At 46.4% G+C, this 26,217-nt stretch overlaps 2 protein-coding genes across 4 annotated transcripts in view; one reads left to right on the top strand and one right to left on the bottom strand.

The window, feature by feature from the left end:
* LOC149870925 (all-trans-retinol dehydrogenase [NAD(+)] ADH4-like) overlaps positions 1–25,550 on the top strand; it is a 29,322-nt gene extending 3,772 nt beyond the window's left edge. The window contains exons 2-9 of the mRNA XM_090031848.1: positions 8,156–8,257; positions 8,760–8,901; positions 9,651–9,738; positions 14,431–14,662; positions 15,328–15,588; positions 19,032–19,167; positions 23,306–23,444; positions 25,332–25,550. Coding sequence (XP_089887974.1) covers positions 8,156–8,257; positions 8,760–8,901; positions 9,651–9,738; positions 14,431–14,662; positions 15,328–15,588; positions 19,032–19,167; positions 23,306–23,444; positions 25,332–25,356 — 1,125 coding nt within the window. The 3' untranslated portion in view covers positions 25,357–25,550. The remainder of the gene's footprint in view (positions 1–8,155; positions 8,258–8,759; positions 8,902–9,650; positions 9,739–14,430; positions 14,663–15,327; positions 15,589–19,031; positions 19,168–23,305; positions 23,445–25,331) is intronic.
* Positions 1–26,217, bottom strand: part of LOC149870924 (uncharacterized) — an 89,191-nt gene that overhangs the window by 51,602 nt on the left and 11,372 nt on the right. For all 3 annotated transcript variants that reach the window (XR_016440142.1, XM_090031856.1, XM_090031857.1), the window contains exon 2: positions 18,882–18,981. Coding sequence is in view for 2 of the 3 variants with exons in the window: in XM_090031856.1 (XP_089887982.1) it covers positions 18,882–18,981 (100 nt within the window). In the remaining variant the exon portion in view is untranslated. The remainder of the gene's footprint in view (positions 1–18,881; positions 18,982–26,217) is intronic.

Here is a 26,217-nt window from a genome sequence, read left to right as displayed (position 1 = left end):
CTTCCTGCCCCTGCACTGCTCCACACCATGTGGCTCATGGCTGCATCACCAGACTGGGGAGCACAGGGCCGCTCCAGTACTGGGTGCGTTTGTGAGAATGTTTTAGATGCTTGCTTTTTAGAATATAATTTGGTATTTTTCTGGTTTGAAGATGGCAAAGCCGCTAGCTGAAAGGAGGACTTTCGGGGGAAAGGGGAGGGACTTCTGGTGGCAAAAGTCAGGGGTTAGGGGGTGGAACTTCTGGTCACAAGATGGTGCCTAGGGGGCAGGGCACTTGTCAAGGGGCAGGGCTACCCATGCAGCCCTTGGCAGCTTGCAAAAATTCAGTAAGTGGCTCTCCACCCAAAACAATTGCCTGCCCCAATCTAAAACATACATACACAGGGCAAAACCAGAGGAATCCATTTCCTTATTTTTCCGTAACTTATAAACTTATCAGTGCACTATGGATCAAGATGTGACTGAAACCAAATTTTAATAAGGTTATGGACAAACATTACAAACACCCTGGTAGCACTAAAAAGTGAGTGTCCAGCTATTCAAGTCACCTACAGCGCCACAAAAATGGTGGATCTGTCATTCATTTTTCAAAGGGAAACACATCTGTACCTTTACACTTTGTAACACCACAGGTGATGTGTGGGCACTTACACATTGTATGACAGGGAGTCTCTTTCCAAGGGGGAGGGAGAGAGAGCAACTAACTCTGGGAGCCCACACAGCCATAGTGAGCTGTCACAGAACCTTGCTCGGACCCTGCTGCTAGAGACAGTGTGATGAAGACAAAGAGAACAGCTCTCCTCCCACCCCTTCACCACAGCAGGTGGCTGTGGGGTCTGGCAAAGCTGTTTTTTCATTCATGTCAATATTTAGAGGTCTGTGAAACATGCTTTTTGAGGAAAGCATGAATGAACTAGAATTATTTAGTCTGTAGAAGAGAAGATTGAGGGGATTTAACAACAGTCTTCAAGTATCTGAATGGCAATTGTAAGGAAAGAGTTGACAGATTATTCTCTGTGGTCACAGGGGGCAGGACAAGGAGCAACAGTGCAATGGTCTTAAATTACAGCAAGGGAAATTTAGGTTGGACATGAAGAACTTTCTCACTATAGTGGATAGTCAAGCATTGGAACAGATTACATAGAGAGGCTGTAGAATCTACATACTTGGAATTTTAAATGCATGTTAGATAAACACTTGTCTAGGATAGGTTAGACAGGAACAATCCTTTCTTGAGCACAGGGCTGGACTAGATGACCCCCTGAAGTGCCTTCCAACTGTATTTTTCTATAATGCTTTGCTCCCGTAAGTGGAGAAAAATAGCATAAAACTACTAGACTAGAACCTAATATACAGTCAAATTCAACCTTAAGATTGAGGCATTTCTTGCACGGAGAAGAAAGATGACGACAGAGCTAGTAACATCAGCAGATTCTGTGGATGTAGAGGGAACTTGGAAGTGAACCAGCAATTGAGTTATTTCCTTCCCCATGGTCACATTAGAACTGTGCTGCCCTTTAGACCTAGGCTGCTATTGGCTCTTCCCCTTCTTTAACTGGTAGTGCTTACCAGGTATAAAAGAGAGTTAATGCTGCTTCTTCAGCAGTGTTTCAGCTACAGAGCTTTGTGCAATAAAAGGGATTCCATTTGAATTGCAGGATCTTGGATCTTTATTAGAAGAGCCGTGTGATCTGTGCTGCTGCTTGTACCCATGAGGCACATCGTGTGCTCAGAGCTACTGCAAATTTCTCCCAGCACATCAAGCTTCCTGGTGTCACCTTCTAAATCATCCCCACTATCACTTGTGTTCCAGTCCTCAGGAACCTATGGGTTGTTACGTCTTTGCTTTTATTGGGGGGGGGCGGGGAGAGAAAAAATAACCCCATTTGTATGGATGTTTATGTGGATCTAGTTATTTGAGGCCAGAGGTTGCCAGCACATAGCCCATCATGGGAACATGGCCTTTCCTGCCAGTCACATATATAGCCTTCTAGGTTCTGCAGTCATTCAGGTACGTTGATCGTGCCAGTCTCCCATTCCTGGTTTGGCATACAGCTTCAGGGACAGGATTTGGTTCTCACCTGTTGTATTCTTCTTGATGATTGCCTTCCTGGTGGCCACCCATATACCTTGCTGCAAATGACTGACCTCTGGCCGACTAATGGTTGAGGCCCAATCAAAGTAATCTGGGCATTCTTCCTTTCTGTCCCTTGCATACTGGTTCCCTGATATTGTTACTCAAAAACTGTCTCTGTTTTTTTCTCAATTGCTGACCCTCACTGGTAAACACCTCATATAACCTTGACCTGAAGCAGCTTGGAAGGTGGCCTTCTGCCACTGTTTTGTGTGGCTGCTGGATGGTTGCACCCAGACTGTCTCTCCTATGTGGAGAGGCCTCAGGTTTCTAGCTCCTCCAATATGTTGCTTGTCTGTCTTGCCATTCTGTTAGCAGCCTCTGTGTTTTGTCTTTTTTTCCTTTATCTGGTTGCAGTAGGTTGACCTTCATATGAAGTAGTGTCCTGGTTCTTTACTCCATCAGTGTCTAGGATGGGCTACAATCAAGTCCCTGCAAGGGGGTATTGCAATGTTCCAACAAAGCTAGATAAGGATTGTATCCAGTACTTTTTGCCCTTTCCATGAGTCTTTTGGCTGTCTTGACAGCTGATTCTGCCTTCCCAGTGCTCTGTGACTACCCTGGGAAAGACATCTTGTATTCAAACTCCTATTTGCTAAATCTTTTGAATTCCTCTGCTATATACTGTGGCCCTTTGTCTGAATACAGGGTACTGGGCATGCCATACCTGGCAAAGTATGCCTTCAGCTTCCTGATCACGGTTCTTGCTTGCATGTCTTCTAGAAGTCCAGCTCCCAAAAATAAGAGAAATAATATACTGCGACCATATAGTTTCTATCACTGAACACAAATAGGTATGTCCCAACCTTTTCCCAAAGTCACACTGGGATCTCATCAGGTTGTAGTGTCTCCTTCTGTTGCTTGTCTCCCTCTCCATGCTTTTTGCACACCTCACAGTACTCCATAGATGTCCTTGTCTGGGAATTCCTGCCAGGCCAGTAGACACTCCAGAGCTTGCTACAGGCATATGTCTCAATCCCATGTGCAAAGCATATAGTCTTTTCATGATCTCCTTTCTCAAATTGATAGAGATTACAGTTCTGTCACTTTTAAACAAGATTTCATCTTGGGTACACAGCTCATATCTAACCTGCCAGCACAGAATGATTTCCAGGGGCACTTGTCCCTTGTGGTATGGCCACGCCTAGAGTACAATTTGTATCACGGTCTGTAGCCATCCAGTTTTGTATTCTCTCATATTATCTACAGGCTCCCTTTGGAGATATGGAAATATTATTGTGCATTGATAGATTTGATCTCATGTTGCATGAAGTCACATGTGCTGTACTCTGGAAGGCAGGCCCTGCTCAGAGTATCTGCTACTAGCACCAACTTCCCTGGACAGTACCTGATGCAATGAAGTCTCTACAGTATGTGCTGGAGTTGCTGTGGTGTATACAGGACTGGCTTCTTCATAATGCTTTCCAATGGCTTGTGATCAGACCGCACATCCACCTTCTGTCCAAAGGTGAACTGGTGGAAGCGCTCCATTCCAAAGAGCACAGCCAGAAGTCCCTTTTCTATTTCAGCACACCCTTTTTCTGTATGTGTCAAGGCCTGGCTTGTAAATGCTATGAGTTGCTGGTTCTGCATTAATGCTGCTCCTAGGCTTCCTTCCAAAGCATGACACTGTAGTAGCTGTAGTTGCTCTACTGAGCTGTAATACTTCAAGAATGGTGCCTCACTTAAGACTTTCTTTATCTTTCCAAATGCCTGCTCCTGGGCTTCTGACCAGTCCTGTGCTGTCTCCTTATGTGATAGCCACCTCAAAAGTTCACAAGCCTCTAACAAGATGTGCACAGAATCTGTGAAGATGGTTAGCCATACCTATAAATCACAGGACTCCCTTCACATCTTGTGGTCTGGGCATTTCCTGTATGGCTCTCAGTTTCTCAGGGTCAGGCCAAAATCCTACCAAGGTCAGGTGTCCAATGTAAGTGACTGCAGGCCTCCTCAGCTTCAGCTTGTCTGAGTTCAGCTTAACATTCTCCTCCCTGCATCTGTTTTGGAGCTGTGGCAGCTTAGCATCATGGTTTCTTGGTTACTTAGCATCATGGCATCATGGTTACTACTGCCATGCCCACACTCAGGGTGTCATCTGCTGCAATCCAGGTTCCTGAAAGTCCCTCTAGTACCCAATTCACTTTGTGTTGAAACACCTGTGGGGAAGGACTGATGCCCATGGGCATTTGTGCCCAGTGATTTCTGCCAAAGGGGGTTGCAAAGATTGTCAGATGGCTTGAGGACTCATCTAGCTCAATATACCAAAACCCATTTTTTACATCACAAACCATAACCACTTTTTCCCTTGATAGTTCAGGCAGTATGTCCTTGAGATGGGCAATGAATAATTTCTTTTCAGTGCCCTATTCAGAAGTTTTGGATTTATACAGCTCCTCGATTTGCCAAGCAGTCTTCTTACCACTACCAGGGCCCTGATCCAGTCAGTACTAATTTCCATGAGTATAATAATGCCCCTTCTTGTTAGTTCCTGTTTGAGTGGCTGCATCAGGGCTAGTGGCACTCTTTGTTTCAGCAGTCATACAGGCTGCACTTGTGAGACTATTTCTAGCTTCATCTTTCCCTCTAGGTGCCCACCTCCTTCAGATACATCTCCATAAAACATCTGGAAAGGATCATGCTGTGCTTCCTCCCTCTTGTCTCCTGTGGAAGATATTCTGCTGTTGCACTAAGATCCGGCCTATGGCTTGCAATGCTTGACTGCCTAACAGTGGGCAGCATTCCTCATTGTCAACCACTATGAATTCCACATGGTATTGTTCTCTGTCCCATGGATTTTGTATTGATAATCTGCATTTCCCCATAGGTTGTTTAGTTGTTTGATGGTACATCACCATACCATATAATACCACCAGTATCTGCTCACTTCAATATGATATCACTGCTGAGTAGTTCTGCAGGAATTATATTGCAGCTGGCTCCACAATCAAACTGGAATCTGACTGGCTGCTGCTCCACTAACAGCTATATACCTGATGGCTGTTTAATAGCTTTCTTCTGTAGCATATGTCTGTTCAGAGTATTTGAATCTGCTAAAGTCACAAAGAAGACCTCATCTTCCTGTGAGAAATGTGACTGTTCTCCCCTACTGCATGTATTCTGGCTTTAGGTCTCTTGGGGTTGGTAAGGCACTGACAGATACAAAATGATACTGTTTCCCACAGCCTGGGCATCTTTGCCCATAAACTGAGCACTTTTCTTTTTGTCTTGCATGTTGCTTTCTGCAGTACTAACACTGGAGCCTGGGGACTGCACTCTCAGTTGGCCTATCTTTGTTCTGACTCCTGTGTCCCTGTAAATTGACATTGTTATCTGTTCCGTGCCAGCAATTGTTTTGGTTCTTTCCTTAAATAATTCAGCTTCTTGTGACATTTGGATGCACTTGTCCAGAATCAGATCACCCTCTCTTAACAATCTCTTCCTTAGCTTGGGATCAGATGTCCTACAAATCATTCCATCTCTAATAAGGGAGTTCATTAGGTTCCAAAAATTACATGTGGATGCCAATGTTTTAAGCTCTGGAACATAATTATCTATTCTTTCTTCTGAATCCTGATTCCAAATAAAACAATACATTTCCACAGTCTCATTTCTTCTGTGGTCACAGTATTTATCAAAAGCCTTCATCAGCTGTTCTAATGTATTGGTCCCCTCTCATAAAAGTATTGTGCTCATTTCTCTACCCTTTTGTCTCAAGGAGTTAATGGAAAAGGCTTCTCATAATTTTCTCATCATTGTTTGCCGTGGTCAGTTGTGTGTAAAAGGATAGCTTTGCCCTCCATTGCTTCCCTGATGCTGCTAGATTCTTTGACTGGAAATCTAAATGTGCAGAGATCTGAGTTTCTCCATGCTTACTGCCCTTTTTGCTTTGTGGGTGATGTTTTAAATCGCACGCTCTTCACTGTGGTTCTCATCTGCTGCCACCATGTTTAATGTGCAGAACTCTGTACAATAATAAAGGGGTCCATTTGGATTGCAAGAACTTAGATCTTTATTAGAAGAACCATGTGCTTGGTGCTGCTGCTTGCAACCATAAGTTGCAGTGTGTGCTTAGTGCTATTGTGAAATTCTCCAAGCACACTGAGCTTCCTCATTGTGGCAGGCTCACAATCACTGCAGTAGTGATGTCGTGCCCTGCCTGTTTGACTTTTGCACACCAGGGTCTACCTACCCACCATGACTTTTTGTTTTCTGAGGTTTTATCCGGGAGGTATAATCCAGTGGTCTCCCTCAGACCCCAGGTGACTCTGTTAGTGCTTCCTCCTCCCCAACACCCCATCCCTTTCCACTCAGGTGGTACAGATCTGGCCTCAGTGGTATCCTGGCACAATGAGGGTACTGTTTCACCCCTGCATTAGTGCCTGGTCTGCTGGCTGCCAGCAGAAATATGGTGTGGTTTTGCAGGACAACAGAATGATAACTAAACAATATTTTAAATCAAACAGTTGGGACAATGCAATGCATAGCGCAACGATGGCCACTGTGCCCAATGCTTTCAGTGCCTGGGACTTCTCAAAGCAGGGTTTACTCAGTTCTCATGCAGTCCCACACTGGAACTGAGCCTTGAGCCAGCTAGCACCTAGCCATGCATCAAAGTGTCCCATGGATCATGTCTTCATGCCCAAATGACACCCACAGCTCAAGTAACTCCCTGCTGGTAGCTGTGGTTACACAGTTGCTCAGGTGGGATTAGTGGGCTTAAAAGGGTCCCAAGAGGGGTCCTACCCCCTGTAGGCTGTGGCAGGACCCAGCAGGCTGCCCTCTCTCAACCCCACCTGACAGGAATCACTGCAAGTGGGTGTAAGCAGGATCAGATGTAAGTTCCCTGGTCCATCAGCCATCACTCCTCCACTGCTACCAGGGCTGCTTCTCTCCTGTGCTGAACCAATCTCAGCATCATGGGGCTAACTGGGGGTTTCTGCCCTGGGGTGAGTCTCCAGTTCCTGAGCAGTAGACAAATGCATGCGCAAGCCCTCCCTGGATGCTTCAACAGTTGGCAGGCAAGCACCACTTTACTGGACAAACTCCTTCAGTGGGATCACACTGGCTCTTCTCCTGTTGTGGGGGGAGTTTCCACTTTTGCTGCTGGTGCTGCCTCTCTCTTCCCCCCAGCTTCGGCTCCCGGGCTCCTTTTACATACAAAGCCTCCAGTAGCCATACCAACTGGTAGTGCTTCTTTTGGCTGTATGATGCCAGCCAACTTGTCCTCAGACCACCACATAGATGACAACACCACCACAAGTGAGATGTAAACCTGCCACACTGGTGTCACCCTCCAAATCATCCCCACTACTGTGTGTATTCCAACCTGCAGGAACCTGCAGGTCATTACAAGCAGCAAGTTCCCCATGGATTTTCACATGAAAGCCAGATGTCCCAAGACAAAGATAAGATGAAGAGTGCCAAGTCCTGGCTTCCAGCCCAAAAATGTCCCGCATACCTCACAGCCCTGGGGTTGTTGAGGGTCAGACATAAGAGACTGACTTTCGTCCACACAGCATGCACAATCTAGGGATTTTCTGTTTAATTTAGTTTTTTTTTCAATTACATAGCAAAGAGGAACAGGCAGCCCTGTTAGATTTGGGTCACAGTAGTTATGATGTCTCTAAGAATAAACACCTCTGCTATTATTTAACAAAAATATTTGGGAAGGAAACAAAAAGGAAAAATAAATAAATTAAAATTAAAAGCATTATCAATCTAAACACTGCAGATGATGACTTGGTGTCTGATTTGGAAACTCACAACTTACTTCTCAAATACACTTTCCCCGCAAAGTTTGCCATAGGCCTCAAATTCAAGCTGTTTTAAGATAGCATGTTGCCCAATTCTGATTTCATTTACAAGACATTTTAATTTATGAAACACCAAAGACTTAAATGAAGTTACTTAAAATTCTCACCAAGGTAAATATAATCAGGATCAGACTCCCTAATTATTTTTGTAATGCACTGTAAATAAAGTAATATAATATGTTGGATGTGTTGACTTCATTCCCAGGTTATTAAATGCAAGGCAGCCATTGCCTGGGAAGCAGGAAAACCTTTTTCTATTGAGGAAGTTGAAGTTGCCCCACCTAAGAATCATGAAATTCGAGTAAAGGTAAGTTATGTAGATTTGCACTAAGGCTAAACTGGGGTAATTCAGTAGTTTGAATTCAGTAGTTTGTTATGTTTGAATGCAATGAATAAGTGTGTCACAGGGTATCCAAAAATTTTGGGCACACCAACTAAGCAAAACAGCCAAAGAGAGCCTGTGAGTCTACCCCCAGATATTCCTTAACTAACACCAAGATGCCTAAGCCAGAAGTATTATAGAATAAAGTGCCTTAATTCAATTTTTCAATTTTGCTTAAAAAAAATAGTGTGGTCATTTTTGGGTTTATGATTTTCCATTTTGAATTAATACTTCTCTGTAAAAAGGACATTAAAATAATTGTCTTCTACTGCATGTGATGATGCAGAAACCAGAACACTAACAAAGTTCTAGTGGAATGGTATTATCTGCAAATAGCCCAAAGTAGCTCTCTAATCTGACTCAAGTCATTGTTGCAGTTCTCCATCATCAGCTGTTGTGTAAATGTGAAGGTGTCATTGCCTTGCAGATTGCTGCCACTGGGGTGTGCCACACTGATGCTCATGCTGTGAATCCTTGTTTTAAGGCGGGCCTTTTCCCAGTGATTTTGGGCCATGAAGGAGCAGGAATTGTGGAGAGCACTGGACCAGGTGTGACTAAGTTTAAGCCAGGTACAGAGATACTATACAGTTGCAGTTTTCAAGCTTAATTCTTCACTGTCATAGAATCATAGGGAATTAGGGTTAGAAGGGACCTCAGGAGGTCATATAGTCCAACCCCCTCTCACACACCAGTATAATCCTGTTGAAAGCTAGAGCATCTTATAATTAGACACTATTCGGTGCTTAGGCAAGTAAAGAACTAATGCCTGCATCTGAAACAAAGTAGTCCACTCCCACCCCAGGGACTGGGCTACTTGCCCCCACACCTGTGTCCAGAGTGGAGCTACTCCACCATGCTCCTACCCCAGGCAGGCAGATAAAAGTTGGGCCTATCTGGCCCTCAGGGCAAAAAGGTTGAGCACCACTGAGATACATATAGCATTCTTCTTCTGAAAATGTGTTATGCCACAAGACACAAAAACTAGCAACTTCATTTGACAAGTGCAAATGACTGAACACTGATCCACAAATGAAATAAACACTAACTCAAATCTAAATAATCAGGCACTGTCAGCAACAAGTGATCTATGAGCAAAACAGGTGGCTTCACTGCCTCCCATTTGATGATCAGCCATTAATATAATAGAGTCAAGCGCTTACATTTCCCTCTGTGACCTTTATTTTTCACATGGTAATTAATGCAAGTTCAGTGTTTGAAAAATGTTTAAGACTGTATGACCATGAGACTCTGGGGGAAACTGCAATCTATTCTGCAACGTTTTTAAACAAATGATGATGATTAAATCTGTTTTTCTTAGGTGACAAGGTTATCCCCTTGTACATGCCTCAGTGTGGCAACTGCAAATTCTGTTTGAGTCCTAAAACCAACCTTTGTGAAAAGATCAGGTAGGTTCTGTAAATTAGTTACCTGTAGGGAGCAAGACTCGGTACAGCATGGGAAGGTGTGGGAGGGGTGGAATACTAAGCGATAGTAGCTGATGCTATTACAGCTCCATGATTCCCAGTCTAGCTTCACAAGCTTGAGACAGACCATATGGAGGGTTATGGCATAGCATTCCATTCCTCCAGCTTGTCTCATCCTTCCCTGGTCCCAAGATGTCCTTTACACTGAAATGGGAAAGATAGTGCATAAGGCTCAGGACAGAAATTACACATAAACTGTTTTAAGTGATCAGAAACTGGTTTAAACCTGTAAACCTGAGGCACTTCTGAGAGGCTTTCATGCCACTCACTTCTGGTCCACAGCTGCAGACAGTATGAAGAAGCAGGGGGAGGGAGATTGAAATGCTCGTCCAGTATCATCAACAGATGCATAAAGTCCACACAAGCAGCTCCTCACTTCCCCTCTCCCCTTTGTCTAAGAGTGCTAGCCGGGGCCCAGGGTCTGGCAACACTCCCCACCCCTTGAGCAGCGAGTGGGCAAAAGTCTGGCAAGGGCTGGTTCCCCCTCCCCCTCCAGGCACACCCTGGCAGGGGACTGTGCAGGCCAGGGAGTGGATTTAAACCCCTCCCTAATTATAGTGTCCTGCCAGGGCCTTCCTCCCCGACCTCTCACTCACAGCTCAGCATTGTGGAAGGGAAGGGAAGACTCACTCTACCACCCCCAGGCTTCTGGCTTGAGCCACCGCAGGCATGTGCCTGCATTTCCTGAATCAAAAGTAAATGTCCAACTATTTGCTTGCTGATTCAATCTATGCAGAATAGACTACCCTACAAAGATTGAATGAATTTAGGCTTAGGCTTTTTAAATGTCTGTACTTAACCTGAGAGCCGATTACATTATTTTTATGTCCATAAGGTTCTCCTCCTGTCCCAGGAATAAGCCCTGCAGGGGAGATGTGAAGGTTTGCTGCTCTCATTGCATCATATTGAGTTAGGTCATAGGCAGCAAAAGGCTGGGGCTAACAGGGCTTAGCCTTCCCCCCCGCCCCCATGCAGAGCAATGTTGGCAGTGCAGGGAAGCCCAGACACAGGCTCCAGGAGGCTGCAGCACAGGCACAGGGGCAGGCGCAGACACAGACATGCAGCCGCAGCCTGCAGGTGGCCAGGAACACAGCCCACCACAGCAGACAAGTCTGTGAAGGGGAAGGAGCATGGAGGGGCAGAAAGAGGCCTCCACAGTGAGAGAGGGATTGGAGCAAGGGCAAGGGCAGGGGCTGGAGTGAATGGGGCCATGAGGCAGGTCGTGGGATGCTCAGAGCCCAGGCAACTCATCCAGGGGTGCGAGGGTGTTCACTGTGCGAACTCTGGGGGAAGTATGGGGGGCACATTCCCCCCAGATTTGTGCACAGGGTGGAGGCAGGCTACTGCTGTTGGCTGAAGCAGGCACATGGTATTGTGTGCAGGTCCCAAGGCAGTGGGGCACAGAGCCCCAGCCCACAGTGGCAACCCACCTTCACCTCGCACACAAATCCACAGGGGACATGCCCCCAGTGCCTCCCCCAAAGTGTGCACAGCACCCCATGTCCCTGGATGAGCCACCCAGGCTCCAAGAATCCCTCAACCCACCCCAGGGCCCCATTCACCCCAGCCCCAGCCCCTGCCCCTGCCCCTGCCTCTGTGCCACTCCCTCCCCCACTGTTGTGGCCTCGATCTGCCACCTCCCCCTCCTGCTTTCCCTCTCCCCCTGACCCTTCCCCTCCACAGACTTACCTGCTGAGCAGGTACACATGCATGTGTGCGTGTGTATGTGTACTTAGCCCTCCCAAATATTTTTTCCCCTCTGCCTATGAGTCAGGTCAAAGTATCTGCTTGGCAGAAGCCTAGAAAGTGCAGTAAATAAAATACTGCCACAGTTTTAAGTCCAAGCAGTAGTCACAAGTACAATTCTCAAGTATTGTTAAAAAAACCCTGGAAATTAGGAGCAAAGTGATGCCAGCAGAGATGAATATGGACATGCAAAATCCTTGCTCAGAACAGCTAGTTTAAGGGAATGTCTCCTTCTCATTTCTACATAACATAAACTGACTCCCAGTTCAGTAAAACTGACAAAATGGACAATTGATTTTACTGTGGCAGGGCACTTGATGTGCCTGCCACATTAAGAGGTCAGGCAGACTGCTGAGCCACCAGCAGGTTGGGGTCAGGGCTCATTGCAGTCAGCTGACTCAGGGGCTGGCAACTAAGGCTAGTCCTGATCAAGTTAGTCATTTGATTGGGTGTAGACAGGATATAAGCCCAGATCCTGAGAGCAGAGCTGGCAGTAACATCTTAGGAGCTGGTGAACGAACATCACCCAGCAGGAAGGGTGCTGGCTCCTGAATGCCAGCAAGGAGAATAACATCTGGAGGTTTGGGTAGGAACTAAGGGAATGGAGGAAGTTTCTGGGGACCCACTGTGGGGTACAGAGCCCTGAGAAAGGGGCTGAACACCTGGGACCTGTTGAGAGGCTGGATGAGCCCAGACAGAGAGAGGCTGAGTGCTCAGGGGCCTATTGATAGGCCACGTGAGTCCTGAGAGAGGGGATGAGTGTTTGGGAAACCTCATGAATGGTCTGGGTGAATCCAGTGTGTGGGGAAGAGTACAGGACCTCTTGAGCAGTCCAGATGAGCCCAGAGAAAGAAGCTGTGTAGGAAGACCTATGGCAGACTCTGAGCCCAGAGGGGGAGTGATCTATGGGGGGCCCAGGACGGCAGACCCACAGGGCTGACAGCTGGAGAGGGCTGACAGCTGGAGGACTGACCCTGGGAATCTCAACTGGACTGTGCAGGGCCAGGGCCTGGGGGGAAAGGGCAAAGGGTAAAATAGACCATGACAGAGATTGCCAGATCTGGGAGATCCTGGAGTTCTCAACTGGCCTGAGGCAGGGCCGGGGCCTAGGAGGGGCTGAAGGTCCTTGTGTGGCCATAGCCTAGAGGAAGGGGTCAAGGGGCATGCAGCCCGGGATGAGGATGGCTGGTGCAAGGCCATCTGATGAGGAAGGATCAAGGAAAGGAAGCTGAGGGCTGGAGATGAAGGATTTGGATGGGAGGTGAAGCCAGGGCGAGGGGGCCCAGTGTTTTGCAGCCCAGGAGAAATGTTGGACATGTAGGGGGAGCCCAGGGAGGGAGGAGTAAGATCAGGTAGGCCTGAAAACCAGTCCTTGGTAAGACCTGAAACCGTACTCTACTAGGGCTGGTTAGTGTGGTGGGGCTGACTGTGGCAGAGCAGCCCCCATGAAATGCCACACATGGGCCATTCCGGCAAAAGTGAGGATAGGGCACCGGAAAGCCTCAAATTTCACTGCCTTGTGGGTTACCCTGTGGGAAGGAAAGGCTAAGGGAGCACACCCTGACAGAAAAGCACTTAGCAAGGAGACCGGGACCACATGGATCCAGGGGACCAGCAAGAGGCCAAAGGATAGAGTGCCAAATGAGATGGGTCCAAGGGTCTGGATAGTAAGGCCCAAAGAGGAGCCTGAGGCATATAATGAGGCCCAGCAAGTACAGTGGAACCAGAAGGGTCCAGCATCCAAGTGAGGGCCTGGGAAATAGAGTATAAGACTGTATGGGTCTGAGGGCCTGGAGAGTGGCCCGGAGAGTGGCCAGGAAAGTGTAGAACTAAAAGGGTCTAGGACTGTAGAACTAAAAATGTAGAACTGAAAGGGGCTGGCAGCCTGGAAAGGGGCTAGGAGAGAGACCAAGGGGCCTCGTAGCCCAGGGAGTGGTTGTGTGAGACTGAGGGGACAGAGGGCCCAGAGAAGAGCCGGAGAAGAGACCAAGGGGTCCAGCAACCTGAGTCGGGCTGATAGGGAGACTGAGGGGTCTGGCATCCCAGGAAGGGGCTGTGCAGAAAGACAGAGAGGTCTGAGGGCCCAGAGTGGGGCTAAGAGAGTCTGAGGGATCAGAAGGCCCACAGAGGGGCTGTATCCGCAAATGGTAGAACATATATGTAAGGATGCCATCTGCAAGGCAGGGGGCATGGTGCAGGGAAGATATGGAGCCATGCAGTTGGCCTGTAAGGTCAGAACCAGAATCCAAGGTGGTCATTGTAATAAGACCAGAGCGGCCTCCCGCACTCTGTATAACAAGTACCACTAAGGGCACATCCCAATAAGTGTGTATGTGCAGTTTGAGGCACTGCAAACTGCACACGGTGCATATGTACCCATTCACTGAACTGCTAATTAGCAGCATAGTGGGGGAGGGTTTAACACGTGGAGAGCCTAGTGTCAAAGAAAACACCACTGAAAAAAGTGGTGCAGCACATGCTACAGCATAATGCTCTGCCAAAAAGGGAAACTGACCAGCCAGGGCCATGCTCTGGCTACTAGCCAGGCTCTGAACAACTGGCTTGGCACCACTGCTGCCCTGGGGGGCTCCCAGGACCCTGGGTAAGGCTGGTAGGGCCAGCACAGGTGATGGCCCCAGAATCTCCTACCCCATCTAAGTCACTTTGCTGCACGCTGGAGCATGAGTGCAGGGGCACGGCTGGGAACAAATAGAAGCAGCACAAATATGTGCCGCTGCTATTTGTCCTGCAGGAAATGAGTGCCCTTATAAGTGTGTACTTGTCAGGATGTGCCCTAAGATAGCAAAGGGTATGGGAAGTCAGAGTACAGAGATACTCAGTCTTGGCTCTTTTTTCCTCCCTACCTAGCAAAATTAAGACACCTATTTCTGATCAAGACCTGATGCCTGATGGTACCAGCAGGTTTACCTGCAAAGGGAAGCAAATTTACCACTTCATGGGAACTAGCACTTTCTCTGAATATACTGTTGTAGCAGAAACCTCTCTTGCCAAAATTGATGCTGCTTCTCCTCTGGATAAAGTCTGTCTAATAGGATGTGGATTTTCCACTGGTTATGGGGCTGCCATCAATACTGCCAAGGTGAGCTAATTAAGGCTGAATTCTTACTTATTTTAGTAACATGAACAATTGCACTGAGTTCATTTCAAGAACACCTGTCCCACGTAATTATACTGAATTTAATGCATCTACTTGCATCAAAAATAAGAGCAGTTTTGGCCTGAAGGTTCATTTTAAAAAGACTGTTCCTTTATGGAGCATTAGAGTTGTCCATTCCAGTATGTGTGTGATAGTATCATTATAATGTAAAATAGCTTAAAGAAGTAAAAACAAATCAATTTGTCCAGCTATTATTTGGAGTAATTTTACAAAGTTTACATATCATTAATTTTTTTGTGAGGCACTACTTCACAGTCAGGGCGGCTAGGATCTGGAACCAACTTCCACAGGAAGTGGTGCTCACTCCTACCCTGGGGGTCTTCAAAAGGAGGCTAGATAATCACCTAGCTGGGGTAGTTTGACCCCAGCACTCTTTCCTGCCATGGCAGGGGGCTGGACTTGATGATCTGCTCAGGTCCCTTCCGACCCTACCAACTCTGAAATGATGACTGTTTCCATATAATCACAGTTCCTATGCATTTACTATGGTTTACTGATGCAGGCCTGAGAACGAAGGCCTATGTTTAGGAAGTCCTCTTTATTTCCAGATTTCCAAAACCACTTATTAACCTCCCTTGTTACTTTAGGTAGAACCTGGTTCTATTTGTGTCGTCTTTGGCTTAGGAGGAGTCGGCCTTTCGGCTGTCATAGGCTGCAAAGCTGCTGGAGCTTCCAGGATTTTGGGGATTGACATCAACACTAATAAATTTGCACTGGCAAAAGAGTTAGGAGCCACTGACTGCCTCAATCCTCGGGATTTCAAGAAACCCATCCAGGAGGTTATAATTGAAATGACTAATGGTGGTGTGGATTTTGCCATTGAGTGCATCGGCAATATTGATGTGATGGTATGTATACAATTTGCCCTCTAATACAGAGGTGGGAAATGCTATATGAGAGTTTGAAACATAAATAATTAAACACATTTAAGATTGGTGTTTTTATTTTAAAAACCGAATAATTCATTAGAATTAATACTCCCAAATATCATATTCTAAAGAGTGACAGTCATTGGAAGGAGTTTAATATTGTGTATTCCCAGCAGGTCATCCTAACGTGGCATAGTCTTGACAAAGGACTTAAGAATAAAATTGACAACATGTGTCAGATATCCAGGTTGTAGCCATATTGGTCTAGAGCAATGGTAAGCAAAATACGGCCTACAGGCCAAATCCAGCCTGCCAGGCCATTCTATCCAGCCTGCAGGGCCCCTAAAAAATTTAGAAAACTAATATTCATTTGCCCCTGGCTCCTGTCAAAGATAACAGGAGCAGGAGTAGTAAGACCAAGGGGAAGCCCCAGCAAGCTCCTGCAGGGCCCTGGCCCCACCACCCCCCTGGCCAGAAGCCCCTGCTCAGCAGGGGCTTCTGGCCTGTGATCGTGGGGCTGTTCGTGGCTGCACCAGTGCAGGAAACTCAGGTAAGAAGCAGTGGGGGGAGGGGAAGGCAGGGGAGGACCATGGAGATCGCCCCAGTCCTCAGGGCTGGGCTAGCTCCTGCTGAGCCCCACAGTTCAGCCATACAGTCAGGAGCCTGTGGGAGGGTGGGAAAGCAGTGGCAGGGGCAGGGGGGAGTGGAAGCGAGTGGTAGCGCAGGGTCTGTGCTGGTGTCCCAGGGCCAACACTGATGGGGTCTAGAGTGGGGTGGTAGGAGTGCAGGGTGTAGGCTGGCAAGGGTCTGTGGAGATGAGCTGGGCTCCACCAGTAGCCCCACAGTACAGGCAGGGAGCAGCGCACAGCCCTGACCCTGCACTTGCCCACAGGGAATGAGTTGGTGCTCAGCACAGGGGGAAAGCGCCCCACCCCCACCCCTCGTGGCCAGCACTTCCTGCTACAGCCACTCACAGCCCATGTGGGGTTGTCCTGCCTCTCTGCCACATCACAACTGCCCCATGGGACAGCAGTGGCAACAGAGACCAGGCACAGGCAGCCCCGCACAACCTCTGAGCTGCTGCAGCACAGGGCACTGGCCACGACGGGGGGGGGGGGGGGGGGTGCTTTTCCCTTACACTGAATATCAACTTGTTCCCCAGAAGCTGCTGCTTGGTGTCAGGCAGTATTTGCCACAGTCACCTGCCTGGAGCCTGCATCGTGTTAGGCTGTGGTGCAGCAGTGAAGCAACTGGTCAGTGCAGTACTTCCACTCCCCGCCACCACTTTCCACACTTTCCTGCCCACTCACTCAGCACTACATGACTTCCATACCCACACACACACATCCACCCATCCACATAAAACCCCATATGCAATCACTTCTGCATATACACCACAAACGCCCATAAATCGGGACAATTTTTTTTTAATTAAATCAAAATATATTATTATGGATGTTTGATTTTCAGTATGCAACTTGTTTTTTTTTCCCCTAAGGTGACTAACCCTCTTCCCCAAAGGAGTACTTCCAGGGGTAGGAGGAGGGACTTCCAGTGGCAAAGGTCAGAGGTTAGGAGTGGGACTTCTAGTCCCAAGATGGTGACCAGGGGACAGGGCATGTGTCAGGTGGTGTGGCTACCCGTGCAGCCCTCAACAGCTTGCTAAAACTCGGTAAGTGGCCCTCCACCTGATATAATTGCACACCCCTGGTCTAGAGGAAAAAGCAAACAGGACTCGTAGTAGACCAACAAGATTTTTGCAAAAAAAATTTTTTTAATTGCAAGCTTTGGGGCACAAACACCCTTCATCAGGCATTGGAGAAAAGATTGTAAAAGTTCTCCTAGGTAGAAATGAAAGTTCATATTTCATAGGATTTCACAGAGGAATCAATAGATGGAAAACTCCTCTGGGCAGCCAGTTCATAGCTGGTATGGAGGTCTCTCACCTCTTGTGAGGTTCTGTGATGATGCAAATTACCTTGAAACAAAGGCAGGAGCAGGATCTCAGGTTTCAGGTAGTCACAGTTGCTTCATGCTTACAATCTTTTCTCCCATGCACACTACAATTCAGCCTGACTGTTTTTGTCACTTTTCTGTGTTATACCCAGAACTGTGCATCCAAAGCTATTCCAGATAAATTTTTGGAATGGCATAACTCATATGGTATCACTTCACAAGCCAGAAATCTTCAAAATAAAGTTACTAAATGATTAGATTTTTTTTTTCCTTGAGAATTCCCAACTTCTTCTGCCCTACTTAAGCCTGCGTAAAACTGTGGCAAGTACTCCATAGATTTGTAACATTCATACTTCCTGAATCTCAACAAGGTTTGGAATTCATGATTTAATAAGTCATAGGACACCCTCTATAAATCTTATTACTGTTACATTAAGCATCTATGTTTACAACCAGATGCTTGATGGTCCAAATCCTGGTTCTGTTCAAGCCAAAGAACGTTTTACTACAGACTTTAATGAGATCCAGAATGACCTTTAATACAAATGAAATAAGACTAGGCAATGAAAGCAAGCTTAACTGCTATGAAATATAAAGTTTAAGACAGCTAGTCATGACATTTGCCAGGTGAGATTAAGTGCAGTACTGACATAGTTAGGATAGGTGTTGTGCGACCTGTGTCCATAATCACATCAAGTAAACTTTAATATTACATTTCAGCAAATACTATGTTTTGGCAAATTCTCAGATCCCCTCTTTGTTGAGTGGAATTGCAATGGTGAGAGAGAGGTGGACTTCTTTCTTTTCTTTAATAGCACCTTCAATCATATGGTCAATTTTCAATATGGCTTAACATTTTTTCCTAATGTTTGTCACTCTATCAGCCAGTTTGTGTATGACAGTACTTTACTTCTCACCTATCGTATCACAGTCCTTACTCAAGTTACCACAGAGGTCCAGATTTTAAGAGTAAGACTTGAATAAATTACCATGGCACAAATAAAGAGAAGAGCCACCCGTATGGTCAGAGACTTGCATGGCAAGCCATACAAGGAAAGGCTGAGGGACCTGGGACTCACCAGCCTAAAAAAGAGAAGGCTGAGCGGGGACTTGGTAGCAGCTTACTGCTACATCAGGGGAGTACATTAAGGGCTTAGCGAACAACTGTTCACCAGGGCACCCTTGGAGAAATCCAGGAGTAATGGCCACAAACTCCTGGAAGACTATTTCAGACTCAACATTAGGAAAAACTTCTTCACAGTTGGGGTGTCTAGACTGTGGAATAAGCTCCCTCCAGAGGTGGTGCAATCACCTACCTTGGAAATCTTCAAGAGGAGACCGGACAGTCACCTTGCTGGGGTCACCTGCAGGGGACTGGACCTGATGATCTTCCGAGGTCCCTTCCAGCCTTGCAATCTATGAAAAATCATCCTGTTAATTTTCATTTGTTTTTGGGTTTTTTTCAGAAAGCTGCCACTGAATGCACCTCAGTGGGATGGGGGAGTTGCACGCTTGTTGGAGTACCTGCAGGTGGAGAATCAGTCCCTGTTTCTCCAATGAAGCTGATAATGGGACGGAAAATAAATGCCACTTTCTTTGGAGGTCAGTTTAGCCATCAATGTGAAAGAGGAAGGGTAGTGGAAGGATAGGCTTCTATTTGAAGTCAACCATGGCATGGCTGTATTTCCCCAAATGCTTGTGTGATGGGCTGGCTGGCAGTGACCTAGCCTAGGGGTTTTAAAAGGGCAAAAGATGATTGGAGGACTCGGGATTCCCTTTCTTCACCAATCTGGTAATGATTTGGCCCAGGGGTTTTGAAGAGGTAAAAGATGATTGGAGGACTTGGGATTCCCTTTCCGCACCAATCAGGCCCCAGAGACTCACCCCCCCCCACCCCGTGTCCCAATTGGCCCCTGGGGTCACTTGAAGGGGGATAAAAGGGGCAGTGTGGGCTGACTCAGGGAGGGACAACAAGGAAGGGGCTTCACAGAGCTGAGCCAGTGGGGCAGGAGCAGTGCCCTGAAAGAGCAGGACCTGCAGGCAGCAGTGGGACCCTCAGCAGCGAGGTGTGGGGCCGGCAGGAGAGGCCCCCCACTGGGCTTCAGGATCCCCTGGGAGAGGCTGCGGCCAGCAGGAGAGGCTCCCCCTGCTCCAGGAAGGATCTGAGCAGTGACCTGAGGGGTTCCCAGCTCTGCTTCCAGCTCCTCCAGTCAGAGACCAGGCAGCTTGACGTGAGGCCAGGCTCCGGGAAGGTCAAGACCCCTAGCAGGCTGAAATAGCGCCACCAGTGGTGGCTGTGTAGCAGCTTTCCTGCCTAGCATGTGAGGGATCTTGGTTCAAGTCCCAGCAGAGGTGATTTGGGGTGACTGAGATAACAAGCAGCAGTGGAAAGGGACAAATTGTGTTTTCTCCCCCTCCAGGTACCATGGCCCTAGGTTTCCTTGTCACTTGACATTTTGCACCTTTTTATATTTCACCAACCCATATTGTTTGTTCTGCTGTTTGTGTTTTATATTTTGTTAACCCTGTTTTTGTCAATGATTGTAAGTGTCTAACCTTTGTTGAATCCTGCCCCCTTGGGGCATTGTAGTGTCCACTATACCCTCTGATTTATGCCTGTTATGTTCCCAGTATTAAAAGGTATATGGTTAAAAGGTATATTGGTGGTCTGGCTCTGCTCTATAGTGGAGGAGAGTCCCTACACCTCCCACAGTGCTTGTACACCTGCTTTGATCCCTTCAACTGGAGAAGGGGTACCTCTTGGAATACTGCCCGGGTTACACTTGTTTTTTAAAACAAACACACATCAGGTTTGCCAGCCATCTCAAAAGTTAAGCCACAGTTGTACAACCTCATCCTCTTTTCAAAACTGCATGCTTGGGAGTTTTTTTGGAAAAAAATCATGCGGGGAGGGGGGTTTCAGGGTGGGGAGGGCGGTGTTTGGTTGGTTTGTTTTTTGGGAGGTGTTTTTGGAGGGTGGAGGAAGAGAAGTCTGGAAGCCAAATATATACAATGTATATCTGCCAAAACCATATTATGATGCCTGGTGTAAGGGAAAGTACCTAAGGCAATGAGGACAGACAGTAAGTGATTAGGTGGTCAGGCTGTGGCGGATTTGCCACCCCAATCTCTGCCCAGGGAAAAAAAATTCTATACATAAAAAAATGAAACCATGAGTTGGATCCAATGAAAGATTTTAGTGCCTGCATAACAGGTGCTGCGATGCCTATTATGTGCTTGGCCCTCAGAGTGGAACCCACAACTCAGAGTTAGGCACCTGACTCAGGGCTAAAAATTAGTTGCTTACAAGCACCCAAAAGGTAGGTGCCTCTCTGATACGTGGCAGTGGTGTCATCTACTTATTGTGTAATGGTCTAGAATGGGGGTCAGCAACCTGTCAGTAACAGTGGGCTGAATTAATACAGATTGGTCCTAAAGAAGGGCAGAAGCAGAAACAGTTGCCTAGATTTCTCCAGTAATATAGGAGAAATGACACTTTCTTTAATTACGATTCCCACAAGCTGGAATTTGGGGCCAAAAAATTGTAAAGCTCCAAATAGATTCAGTCCTGGGTCCAGATTTTTGCATCACTGACCCAGGAGGGTGCATCAAGGTCCAGTGGCTTTAGTGCTATGTTGTTGTGCAATAGTGATAGTTATATTTCTTCTTAGATTATGCAATGGTATTTGGATTTGGGACATAAATTAGATAAATCCCTGAGGATCCATATCCCAAATCCTTCTTGTTGGTTGCCCTCAAACACCAAGATGCACAAGGTTCAACAGCTCTTTAAGTGCAAGAGGAAAAGTTTTACTTATTCTCTATTGAAACAGTTGAATTTGTAGGCTTAGGTCCAAAATGTGATGAGATCCAGCAGCCTGAATGCTAATGCTCCAGGATGTGTTGGTACCTGGATCTGCTGTATCAAAGTGACTAGATGTGTACTAGAATGACTAGTTCTTTATTTTAATGGCAGAATTTAGGAAGCTGGGCTAAAAATGAAAAATGAACAAGATAAAGCAGGGTCCTCCATACTGGGGGAATCATGCACCCAGCCACACTGGGCCTGTTGAGCAGTAGTTGGCAGTTAAGCAGCATATGAATTTCAAGTGGGGCCCCATTCTTGTGGAATCTACGTAAGCCACTGAACACTCTCCTCTATGCCTTTCCCACCCAAAAGCTTGCTGTGTCAGTAGAGCTTCATAATATTGATGGATTGCAAGCAGTGTGCCTTCCATCCTCTTCTGCCACTGTGAGGAGCCCTACTTAATTGGACAGTGACTGACACATTAGCTTTTTAAACCTTGTACCTGCTTGTTATGCAGTGTTGAGAGGAAAGGAGGGCCTGACTCCTGACAAATTTAAGCAGCTAGGTGGCCAAAGCAAGCCATAATTGGATTAGGGGCAAGGGAAGTAAAAATAAGAGAACAAAGGTTGGCGGAATCCCTCTTGTACCCCATCTTCCAGGGATCATGCGCTGTCACCTTGCACATCTGTGAGCCTCTTGCCTTAGCAATACTGTTGTAATGCAGCACCTACTGTTGTGGTTCAGTAGCAGAAACCCTATCTGCCATGCAAAAAGCCTGGGTTCAAATACTGGTTGTGCATATAACTGCAGCCATCGAGGCACCAAAAATGCAGACTTGATCTGTCTTGGTTGTTTAAAGGGGTTATGGAAGATCTGGGCAGCCTCTGCTCTTGCCTAGGCATGTCTTAAAGGCCCTACTGACCTCTCGCACATGCACCATGATCTAGAAGTCTCAGTGGTTGCTACTTGTAGCATAGTACTTTAGAAATGTAAGTGACAGGCATGGGCTAGCAAGATCCCAACTCCCAGCACTGCAGCCAGGGCTGCACTTGAAGGACCTGCTCACTCCAGAGGGAGCTGGAGTCAAAACAGAAGGAGCACCACCCACTACTCCATGCCCAGAGGTATCCCCCAAAAGTGGGTGCAGACCATGGAGCAGAGAGGAGCAGCCTAATTGTGATCACCACCGTACCTAAGTTTCTGGCAGCCCTCTCCCCTTCACCAGAGATAGTGATGATAATAATTAGACAATGGGAAAAAAAATACCATTTTCGGGCCCCCTTTTTGTCTGGCCCTGATTGCAATCCTCACCCCCTGCAGAGCAATCCACTCTCCTGCTCCACTTTCTCCCCAGCAGCCAGGGACCTGATGCTGAATTTGAAGCCATGTCAAATGATTCCAGGCAGTTGGCACCAGAACCCAGAAGCTCCTGTGGCAGAGCTTGAGGAGTGGAGCTGGGCTGTGGCAGTGCCTCCCCCCTCTCCTTTAACCCCGTCCCACGCTGGCTTATTTCCTCCTGGGCATAGAGGAAGCCCCACCTAAGGCTGAAAAACAGATTAGCCCCTGCCCATCCCTCTGTCCTCCTATGACTCCCAGGCAGGCAGCAGTGTGCTTGGAAGGCCAGATAAAATCTCTTGAGTGGGATCCAGTCAGTGGAACGTAAGTTACTGACCCCTGGTCTAGCGGTTGAGTGCTTGCTCAAGAAGTGGAAAAACTGGATTCTAGTCCCTTGTGCCCTGAGGACATTCAAACCCACATCTTCCACTTCCCAAGACAGTGCAGTAACCACTGGGTTAGATAAACAGGGGAGAGAAATTAAACAAACGTATACAAATGACATATTTTGGCAAGTGTCTAGTGCTGGAGCAAAACTATCTTTCCTATTATATAAATTCAGTCTGTTTAATTTGGTGTATTATGGGCTTGCTGCAGGGTGGAAGAGTGTAGAGTGTGTACCCAAGCTGGTGACTGATTATATGGCAAAGAAATTCAATTTGGATGCCTTGGTGACGTACACATTGCCTTTTGACAAACTCAATGAAGCTTTTGACCTCATGCATGAAGGAAAGAGGTAGGTTTTCTAACAACTATGTTGGCCTCACACTGTAAATTGGGGGGGAAGGGGGTGCATATGCTTCCACAGAGGAATGCTATGGTAAATGTCTGAAATTACCTGCCATCTGGTACAACCTAGCCTATACCAAAAGCAGAAAAAAAAATCTTCCCACTATTTCTGTGACATTCTCCCCTTATGTGATCTGTACGAGAGATAATTTAGCAAAGAGCATCCAACACACAAAAGTATTCTCAAATCTTCCTGTAGCAAGATGATGGTTTTAACAGGGGCTGTAAAAATTCATTGCAACAATCTCTCTAAAATATAGCACTTCAGCCTCCCAACCCACGAGAACCATGTGTCTGACATGGGCAACCGCTGCTGGTGGTGGGAATGCCGAAGGCTTTAAAACAGGTGTGACAAACTGAAATGAGCTGGTGAGCCAGCTCCAGACAGAGGAACTTTTACCACGCCAGGCAACCCACCTCTGGATTTGGCCTCCAGGGCTTCTTACTGTGGCTGCCAGAACTGCGGTGTCAGCAGAGCCTATACCCTGGGGTTTATAACGGTGCTGCCCCTGTCACTGTGGCTGCAGGAGCTGCTGTATTGGCAGCTACACCAACATTCAACCCCTACTGCCACTGCAGCAATCAAAAACAGTAAATTTGGTGGTAGCTAGCATTAGCCCCCTGGGCCAGGATAGATAAAAATAAACTTTTTTAAGTTAAAAAAAACCCCCAAACCCTGATTTTTATTTAAATCATATTTGGATGCTTTAAAAAAATAAATAAATAAACCTATATGAAGATAGCTTTAATTTAAGATATGTTAGAGCTCAAAGATATTATCATGAAATAGGGATCATAACTTCTAATCATATACTATTTGAGACAATATATTAATGTAATTTTTTAGAAAAGTGTTATAAATAGGTCACAACAGGCTATGGACTATATTAGAGGTCCAATCTCATGGGATTCCCAGAGGCTCCTCTATAGATTAGTAAAGAACTAAAGAAAAGCACTCTACCCAACGGTACTCAGTGCTCAGGCTAGAAGATCCCCTTAAGTACCTCTGATGCTTAGTTTAGGGTTTGCAAACTGTGGATTTGTGTCTCCAGAGGTAACATCCTTGTTAACAGTAGTATTGAAGATGAGAGATAACAGACCAGGTTACCTACCCATCAGCCCTATCATTTCTCTGCAAGTTTGTGTACACAGAGTCAAGCCCTAAGCTCTCTCTAAAACTGCAAAGTTTCAAGAAGTTAAATGAATAGAGAATTGCTTGAGGTGGAGTAGATCTGGGCAAGGAGGAGGAGTCTGCAGATAAAATGCAAGGAAGGAGGGGCAGTAGACACAAGAGAGAAGCACTTTGAACAGAATATTCCAGAAGTCTTGAGGGATAAGTTTCTGAGTATAGCCTCTCCACTGATTTGAGATCTAGTGAGGGAATGGTATGGTACAAAGGAAAACCTATCATGGCAGCAGGCTTTCCAGGTGGTAAAAGAGACCCTGTTTGGGAATATTTTAATGAAGGCTATATTAAACAACAAGAATATACTTTTTGTAGAAAACAATAATTAAAACAAGGCTTCCTGACCAGTGATTTAAATCATGATTTACATCAAAACCACCCTGCCCCTGGGTGCTGGCCCCACCAACACAGAGGTCCAGCAACTGCAGCGTTGGAGTTTCAGTGAGAGTGGCATTAACTCCTTCACTGGTGGCAACTGCATCAGAAAGTTCCTGAGATATTTGACATCCCTGTTTTAAACCACAGGAGCTCCCTAAAGATAAAATGGTTCACATTATCCATACGCAGATGCTATGCATAAATGTTTAGTAGTTAAAAAATTCAGAAATAAACATCTAAATGATTGCATTATTTATATTCTGTTTGTAGCATCCGAACTGTCCTGGTTTTCTAAGAACTCAGCTTAAATTTTTCAAGACTTTCATGAGAACTCAAGCATTAACCTCAGCCTGACACACTGTTTAATGATTCAGTATTCCTTCTATTATATACAGTAAATGACAAGATGGAATTATTAGTACCTACAAGTCATAATAGACAGAAGCTATAATGACAAAGCTAAGTGCTTTGTAAAGATATGCATTTCCTTTTCAGGGTTGTATAAAGGTGATACTAATACTTTTGTAGTTCTGTACACTATTTTTAATTGTTTTGGTTCCTAATTTTGTAATGAATAAATTATACAGAATGTGTTTCCCAGTTTTTATGCTAAGCATTTTTATTTCATTATATTTTTATGGCATTGTCACACAGGGTTTTATAGGAAAGTTAAGGTGAAACATCTAAGCACATCCCATTTTGAACTCTCTGATCCTCCCACACTTGGAGCACAATCCTCCCCAACTAGTCTATATTCTCTGCTCCACATCAAGACCCAGCCATAAGCAGACCCAGCTGGTGCCAGATCAAGTCAATTTTGTTATGCAAAATGGTGCTCCACGTTGGTGTTGTCCCAGTAGCCAGAACTGCTGCATCGCAGTCACATGGAGATCAGGTCCTCACCCGATCGCCATATGGCCAGGAGAGCTGGCCTGACAGCTAAGGAGTGCTGTGTCCCAGCCATATGGAGATCAGGGTCAGAACCCAATCTCCACATGGCCAGGAGAGCTGTCCCAGCAGCCAGGACTGCTACATTCCAGCCACTTGGAGATCGGGGAAGGTCTCAATCCCCACATGGCTGGGAGAGCCATCCCTGCTTGGCGGAGACTCTGCCTGCCAGTCACATGGGGACCAGGAAACTCAGTTTGATAAAACA

Source organism: Crocodylus siamensis, chromosome 2, assembly GCF_052110815.1.
Source record: "Crocodylus siamensis isolate JL-2025a chromosome 2, ASM5211081v1, whole genome shotgun sequence".
Lineage (NCBI taxonomy): Eukaryota > Metazoa > Chordata > Crocodylia > Crocodylidae > Crocodylus > Crocodylus siamensis.
The sequence above is the reverse complement of the archived record's forward strand: the minus strand, read 5'-3'. Positions and strand labels throughout refer to the sequence as shown.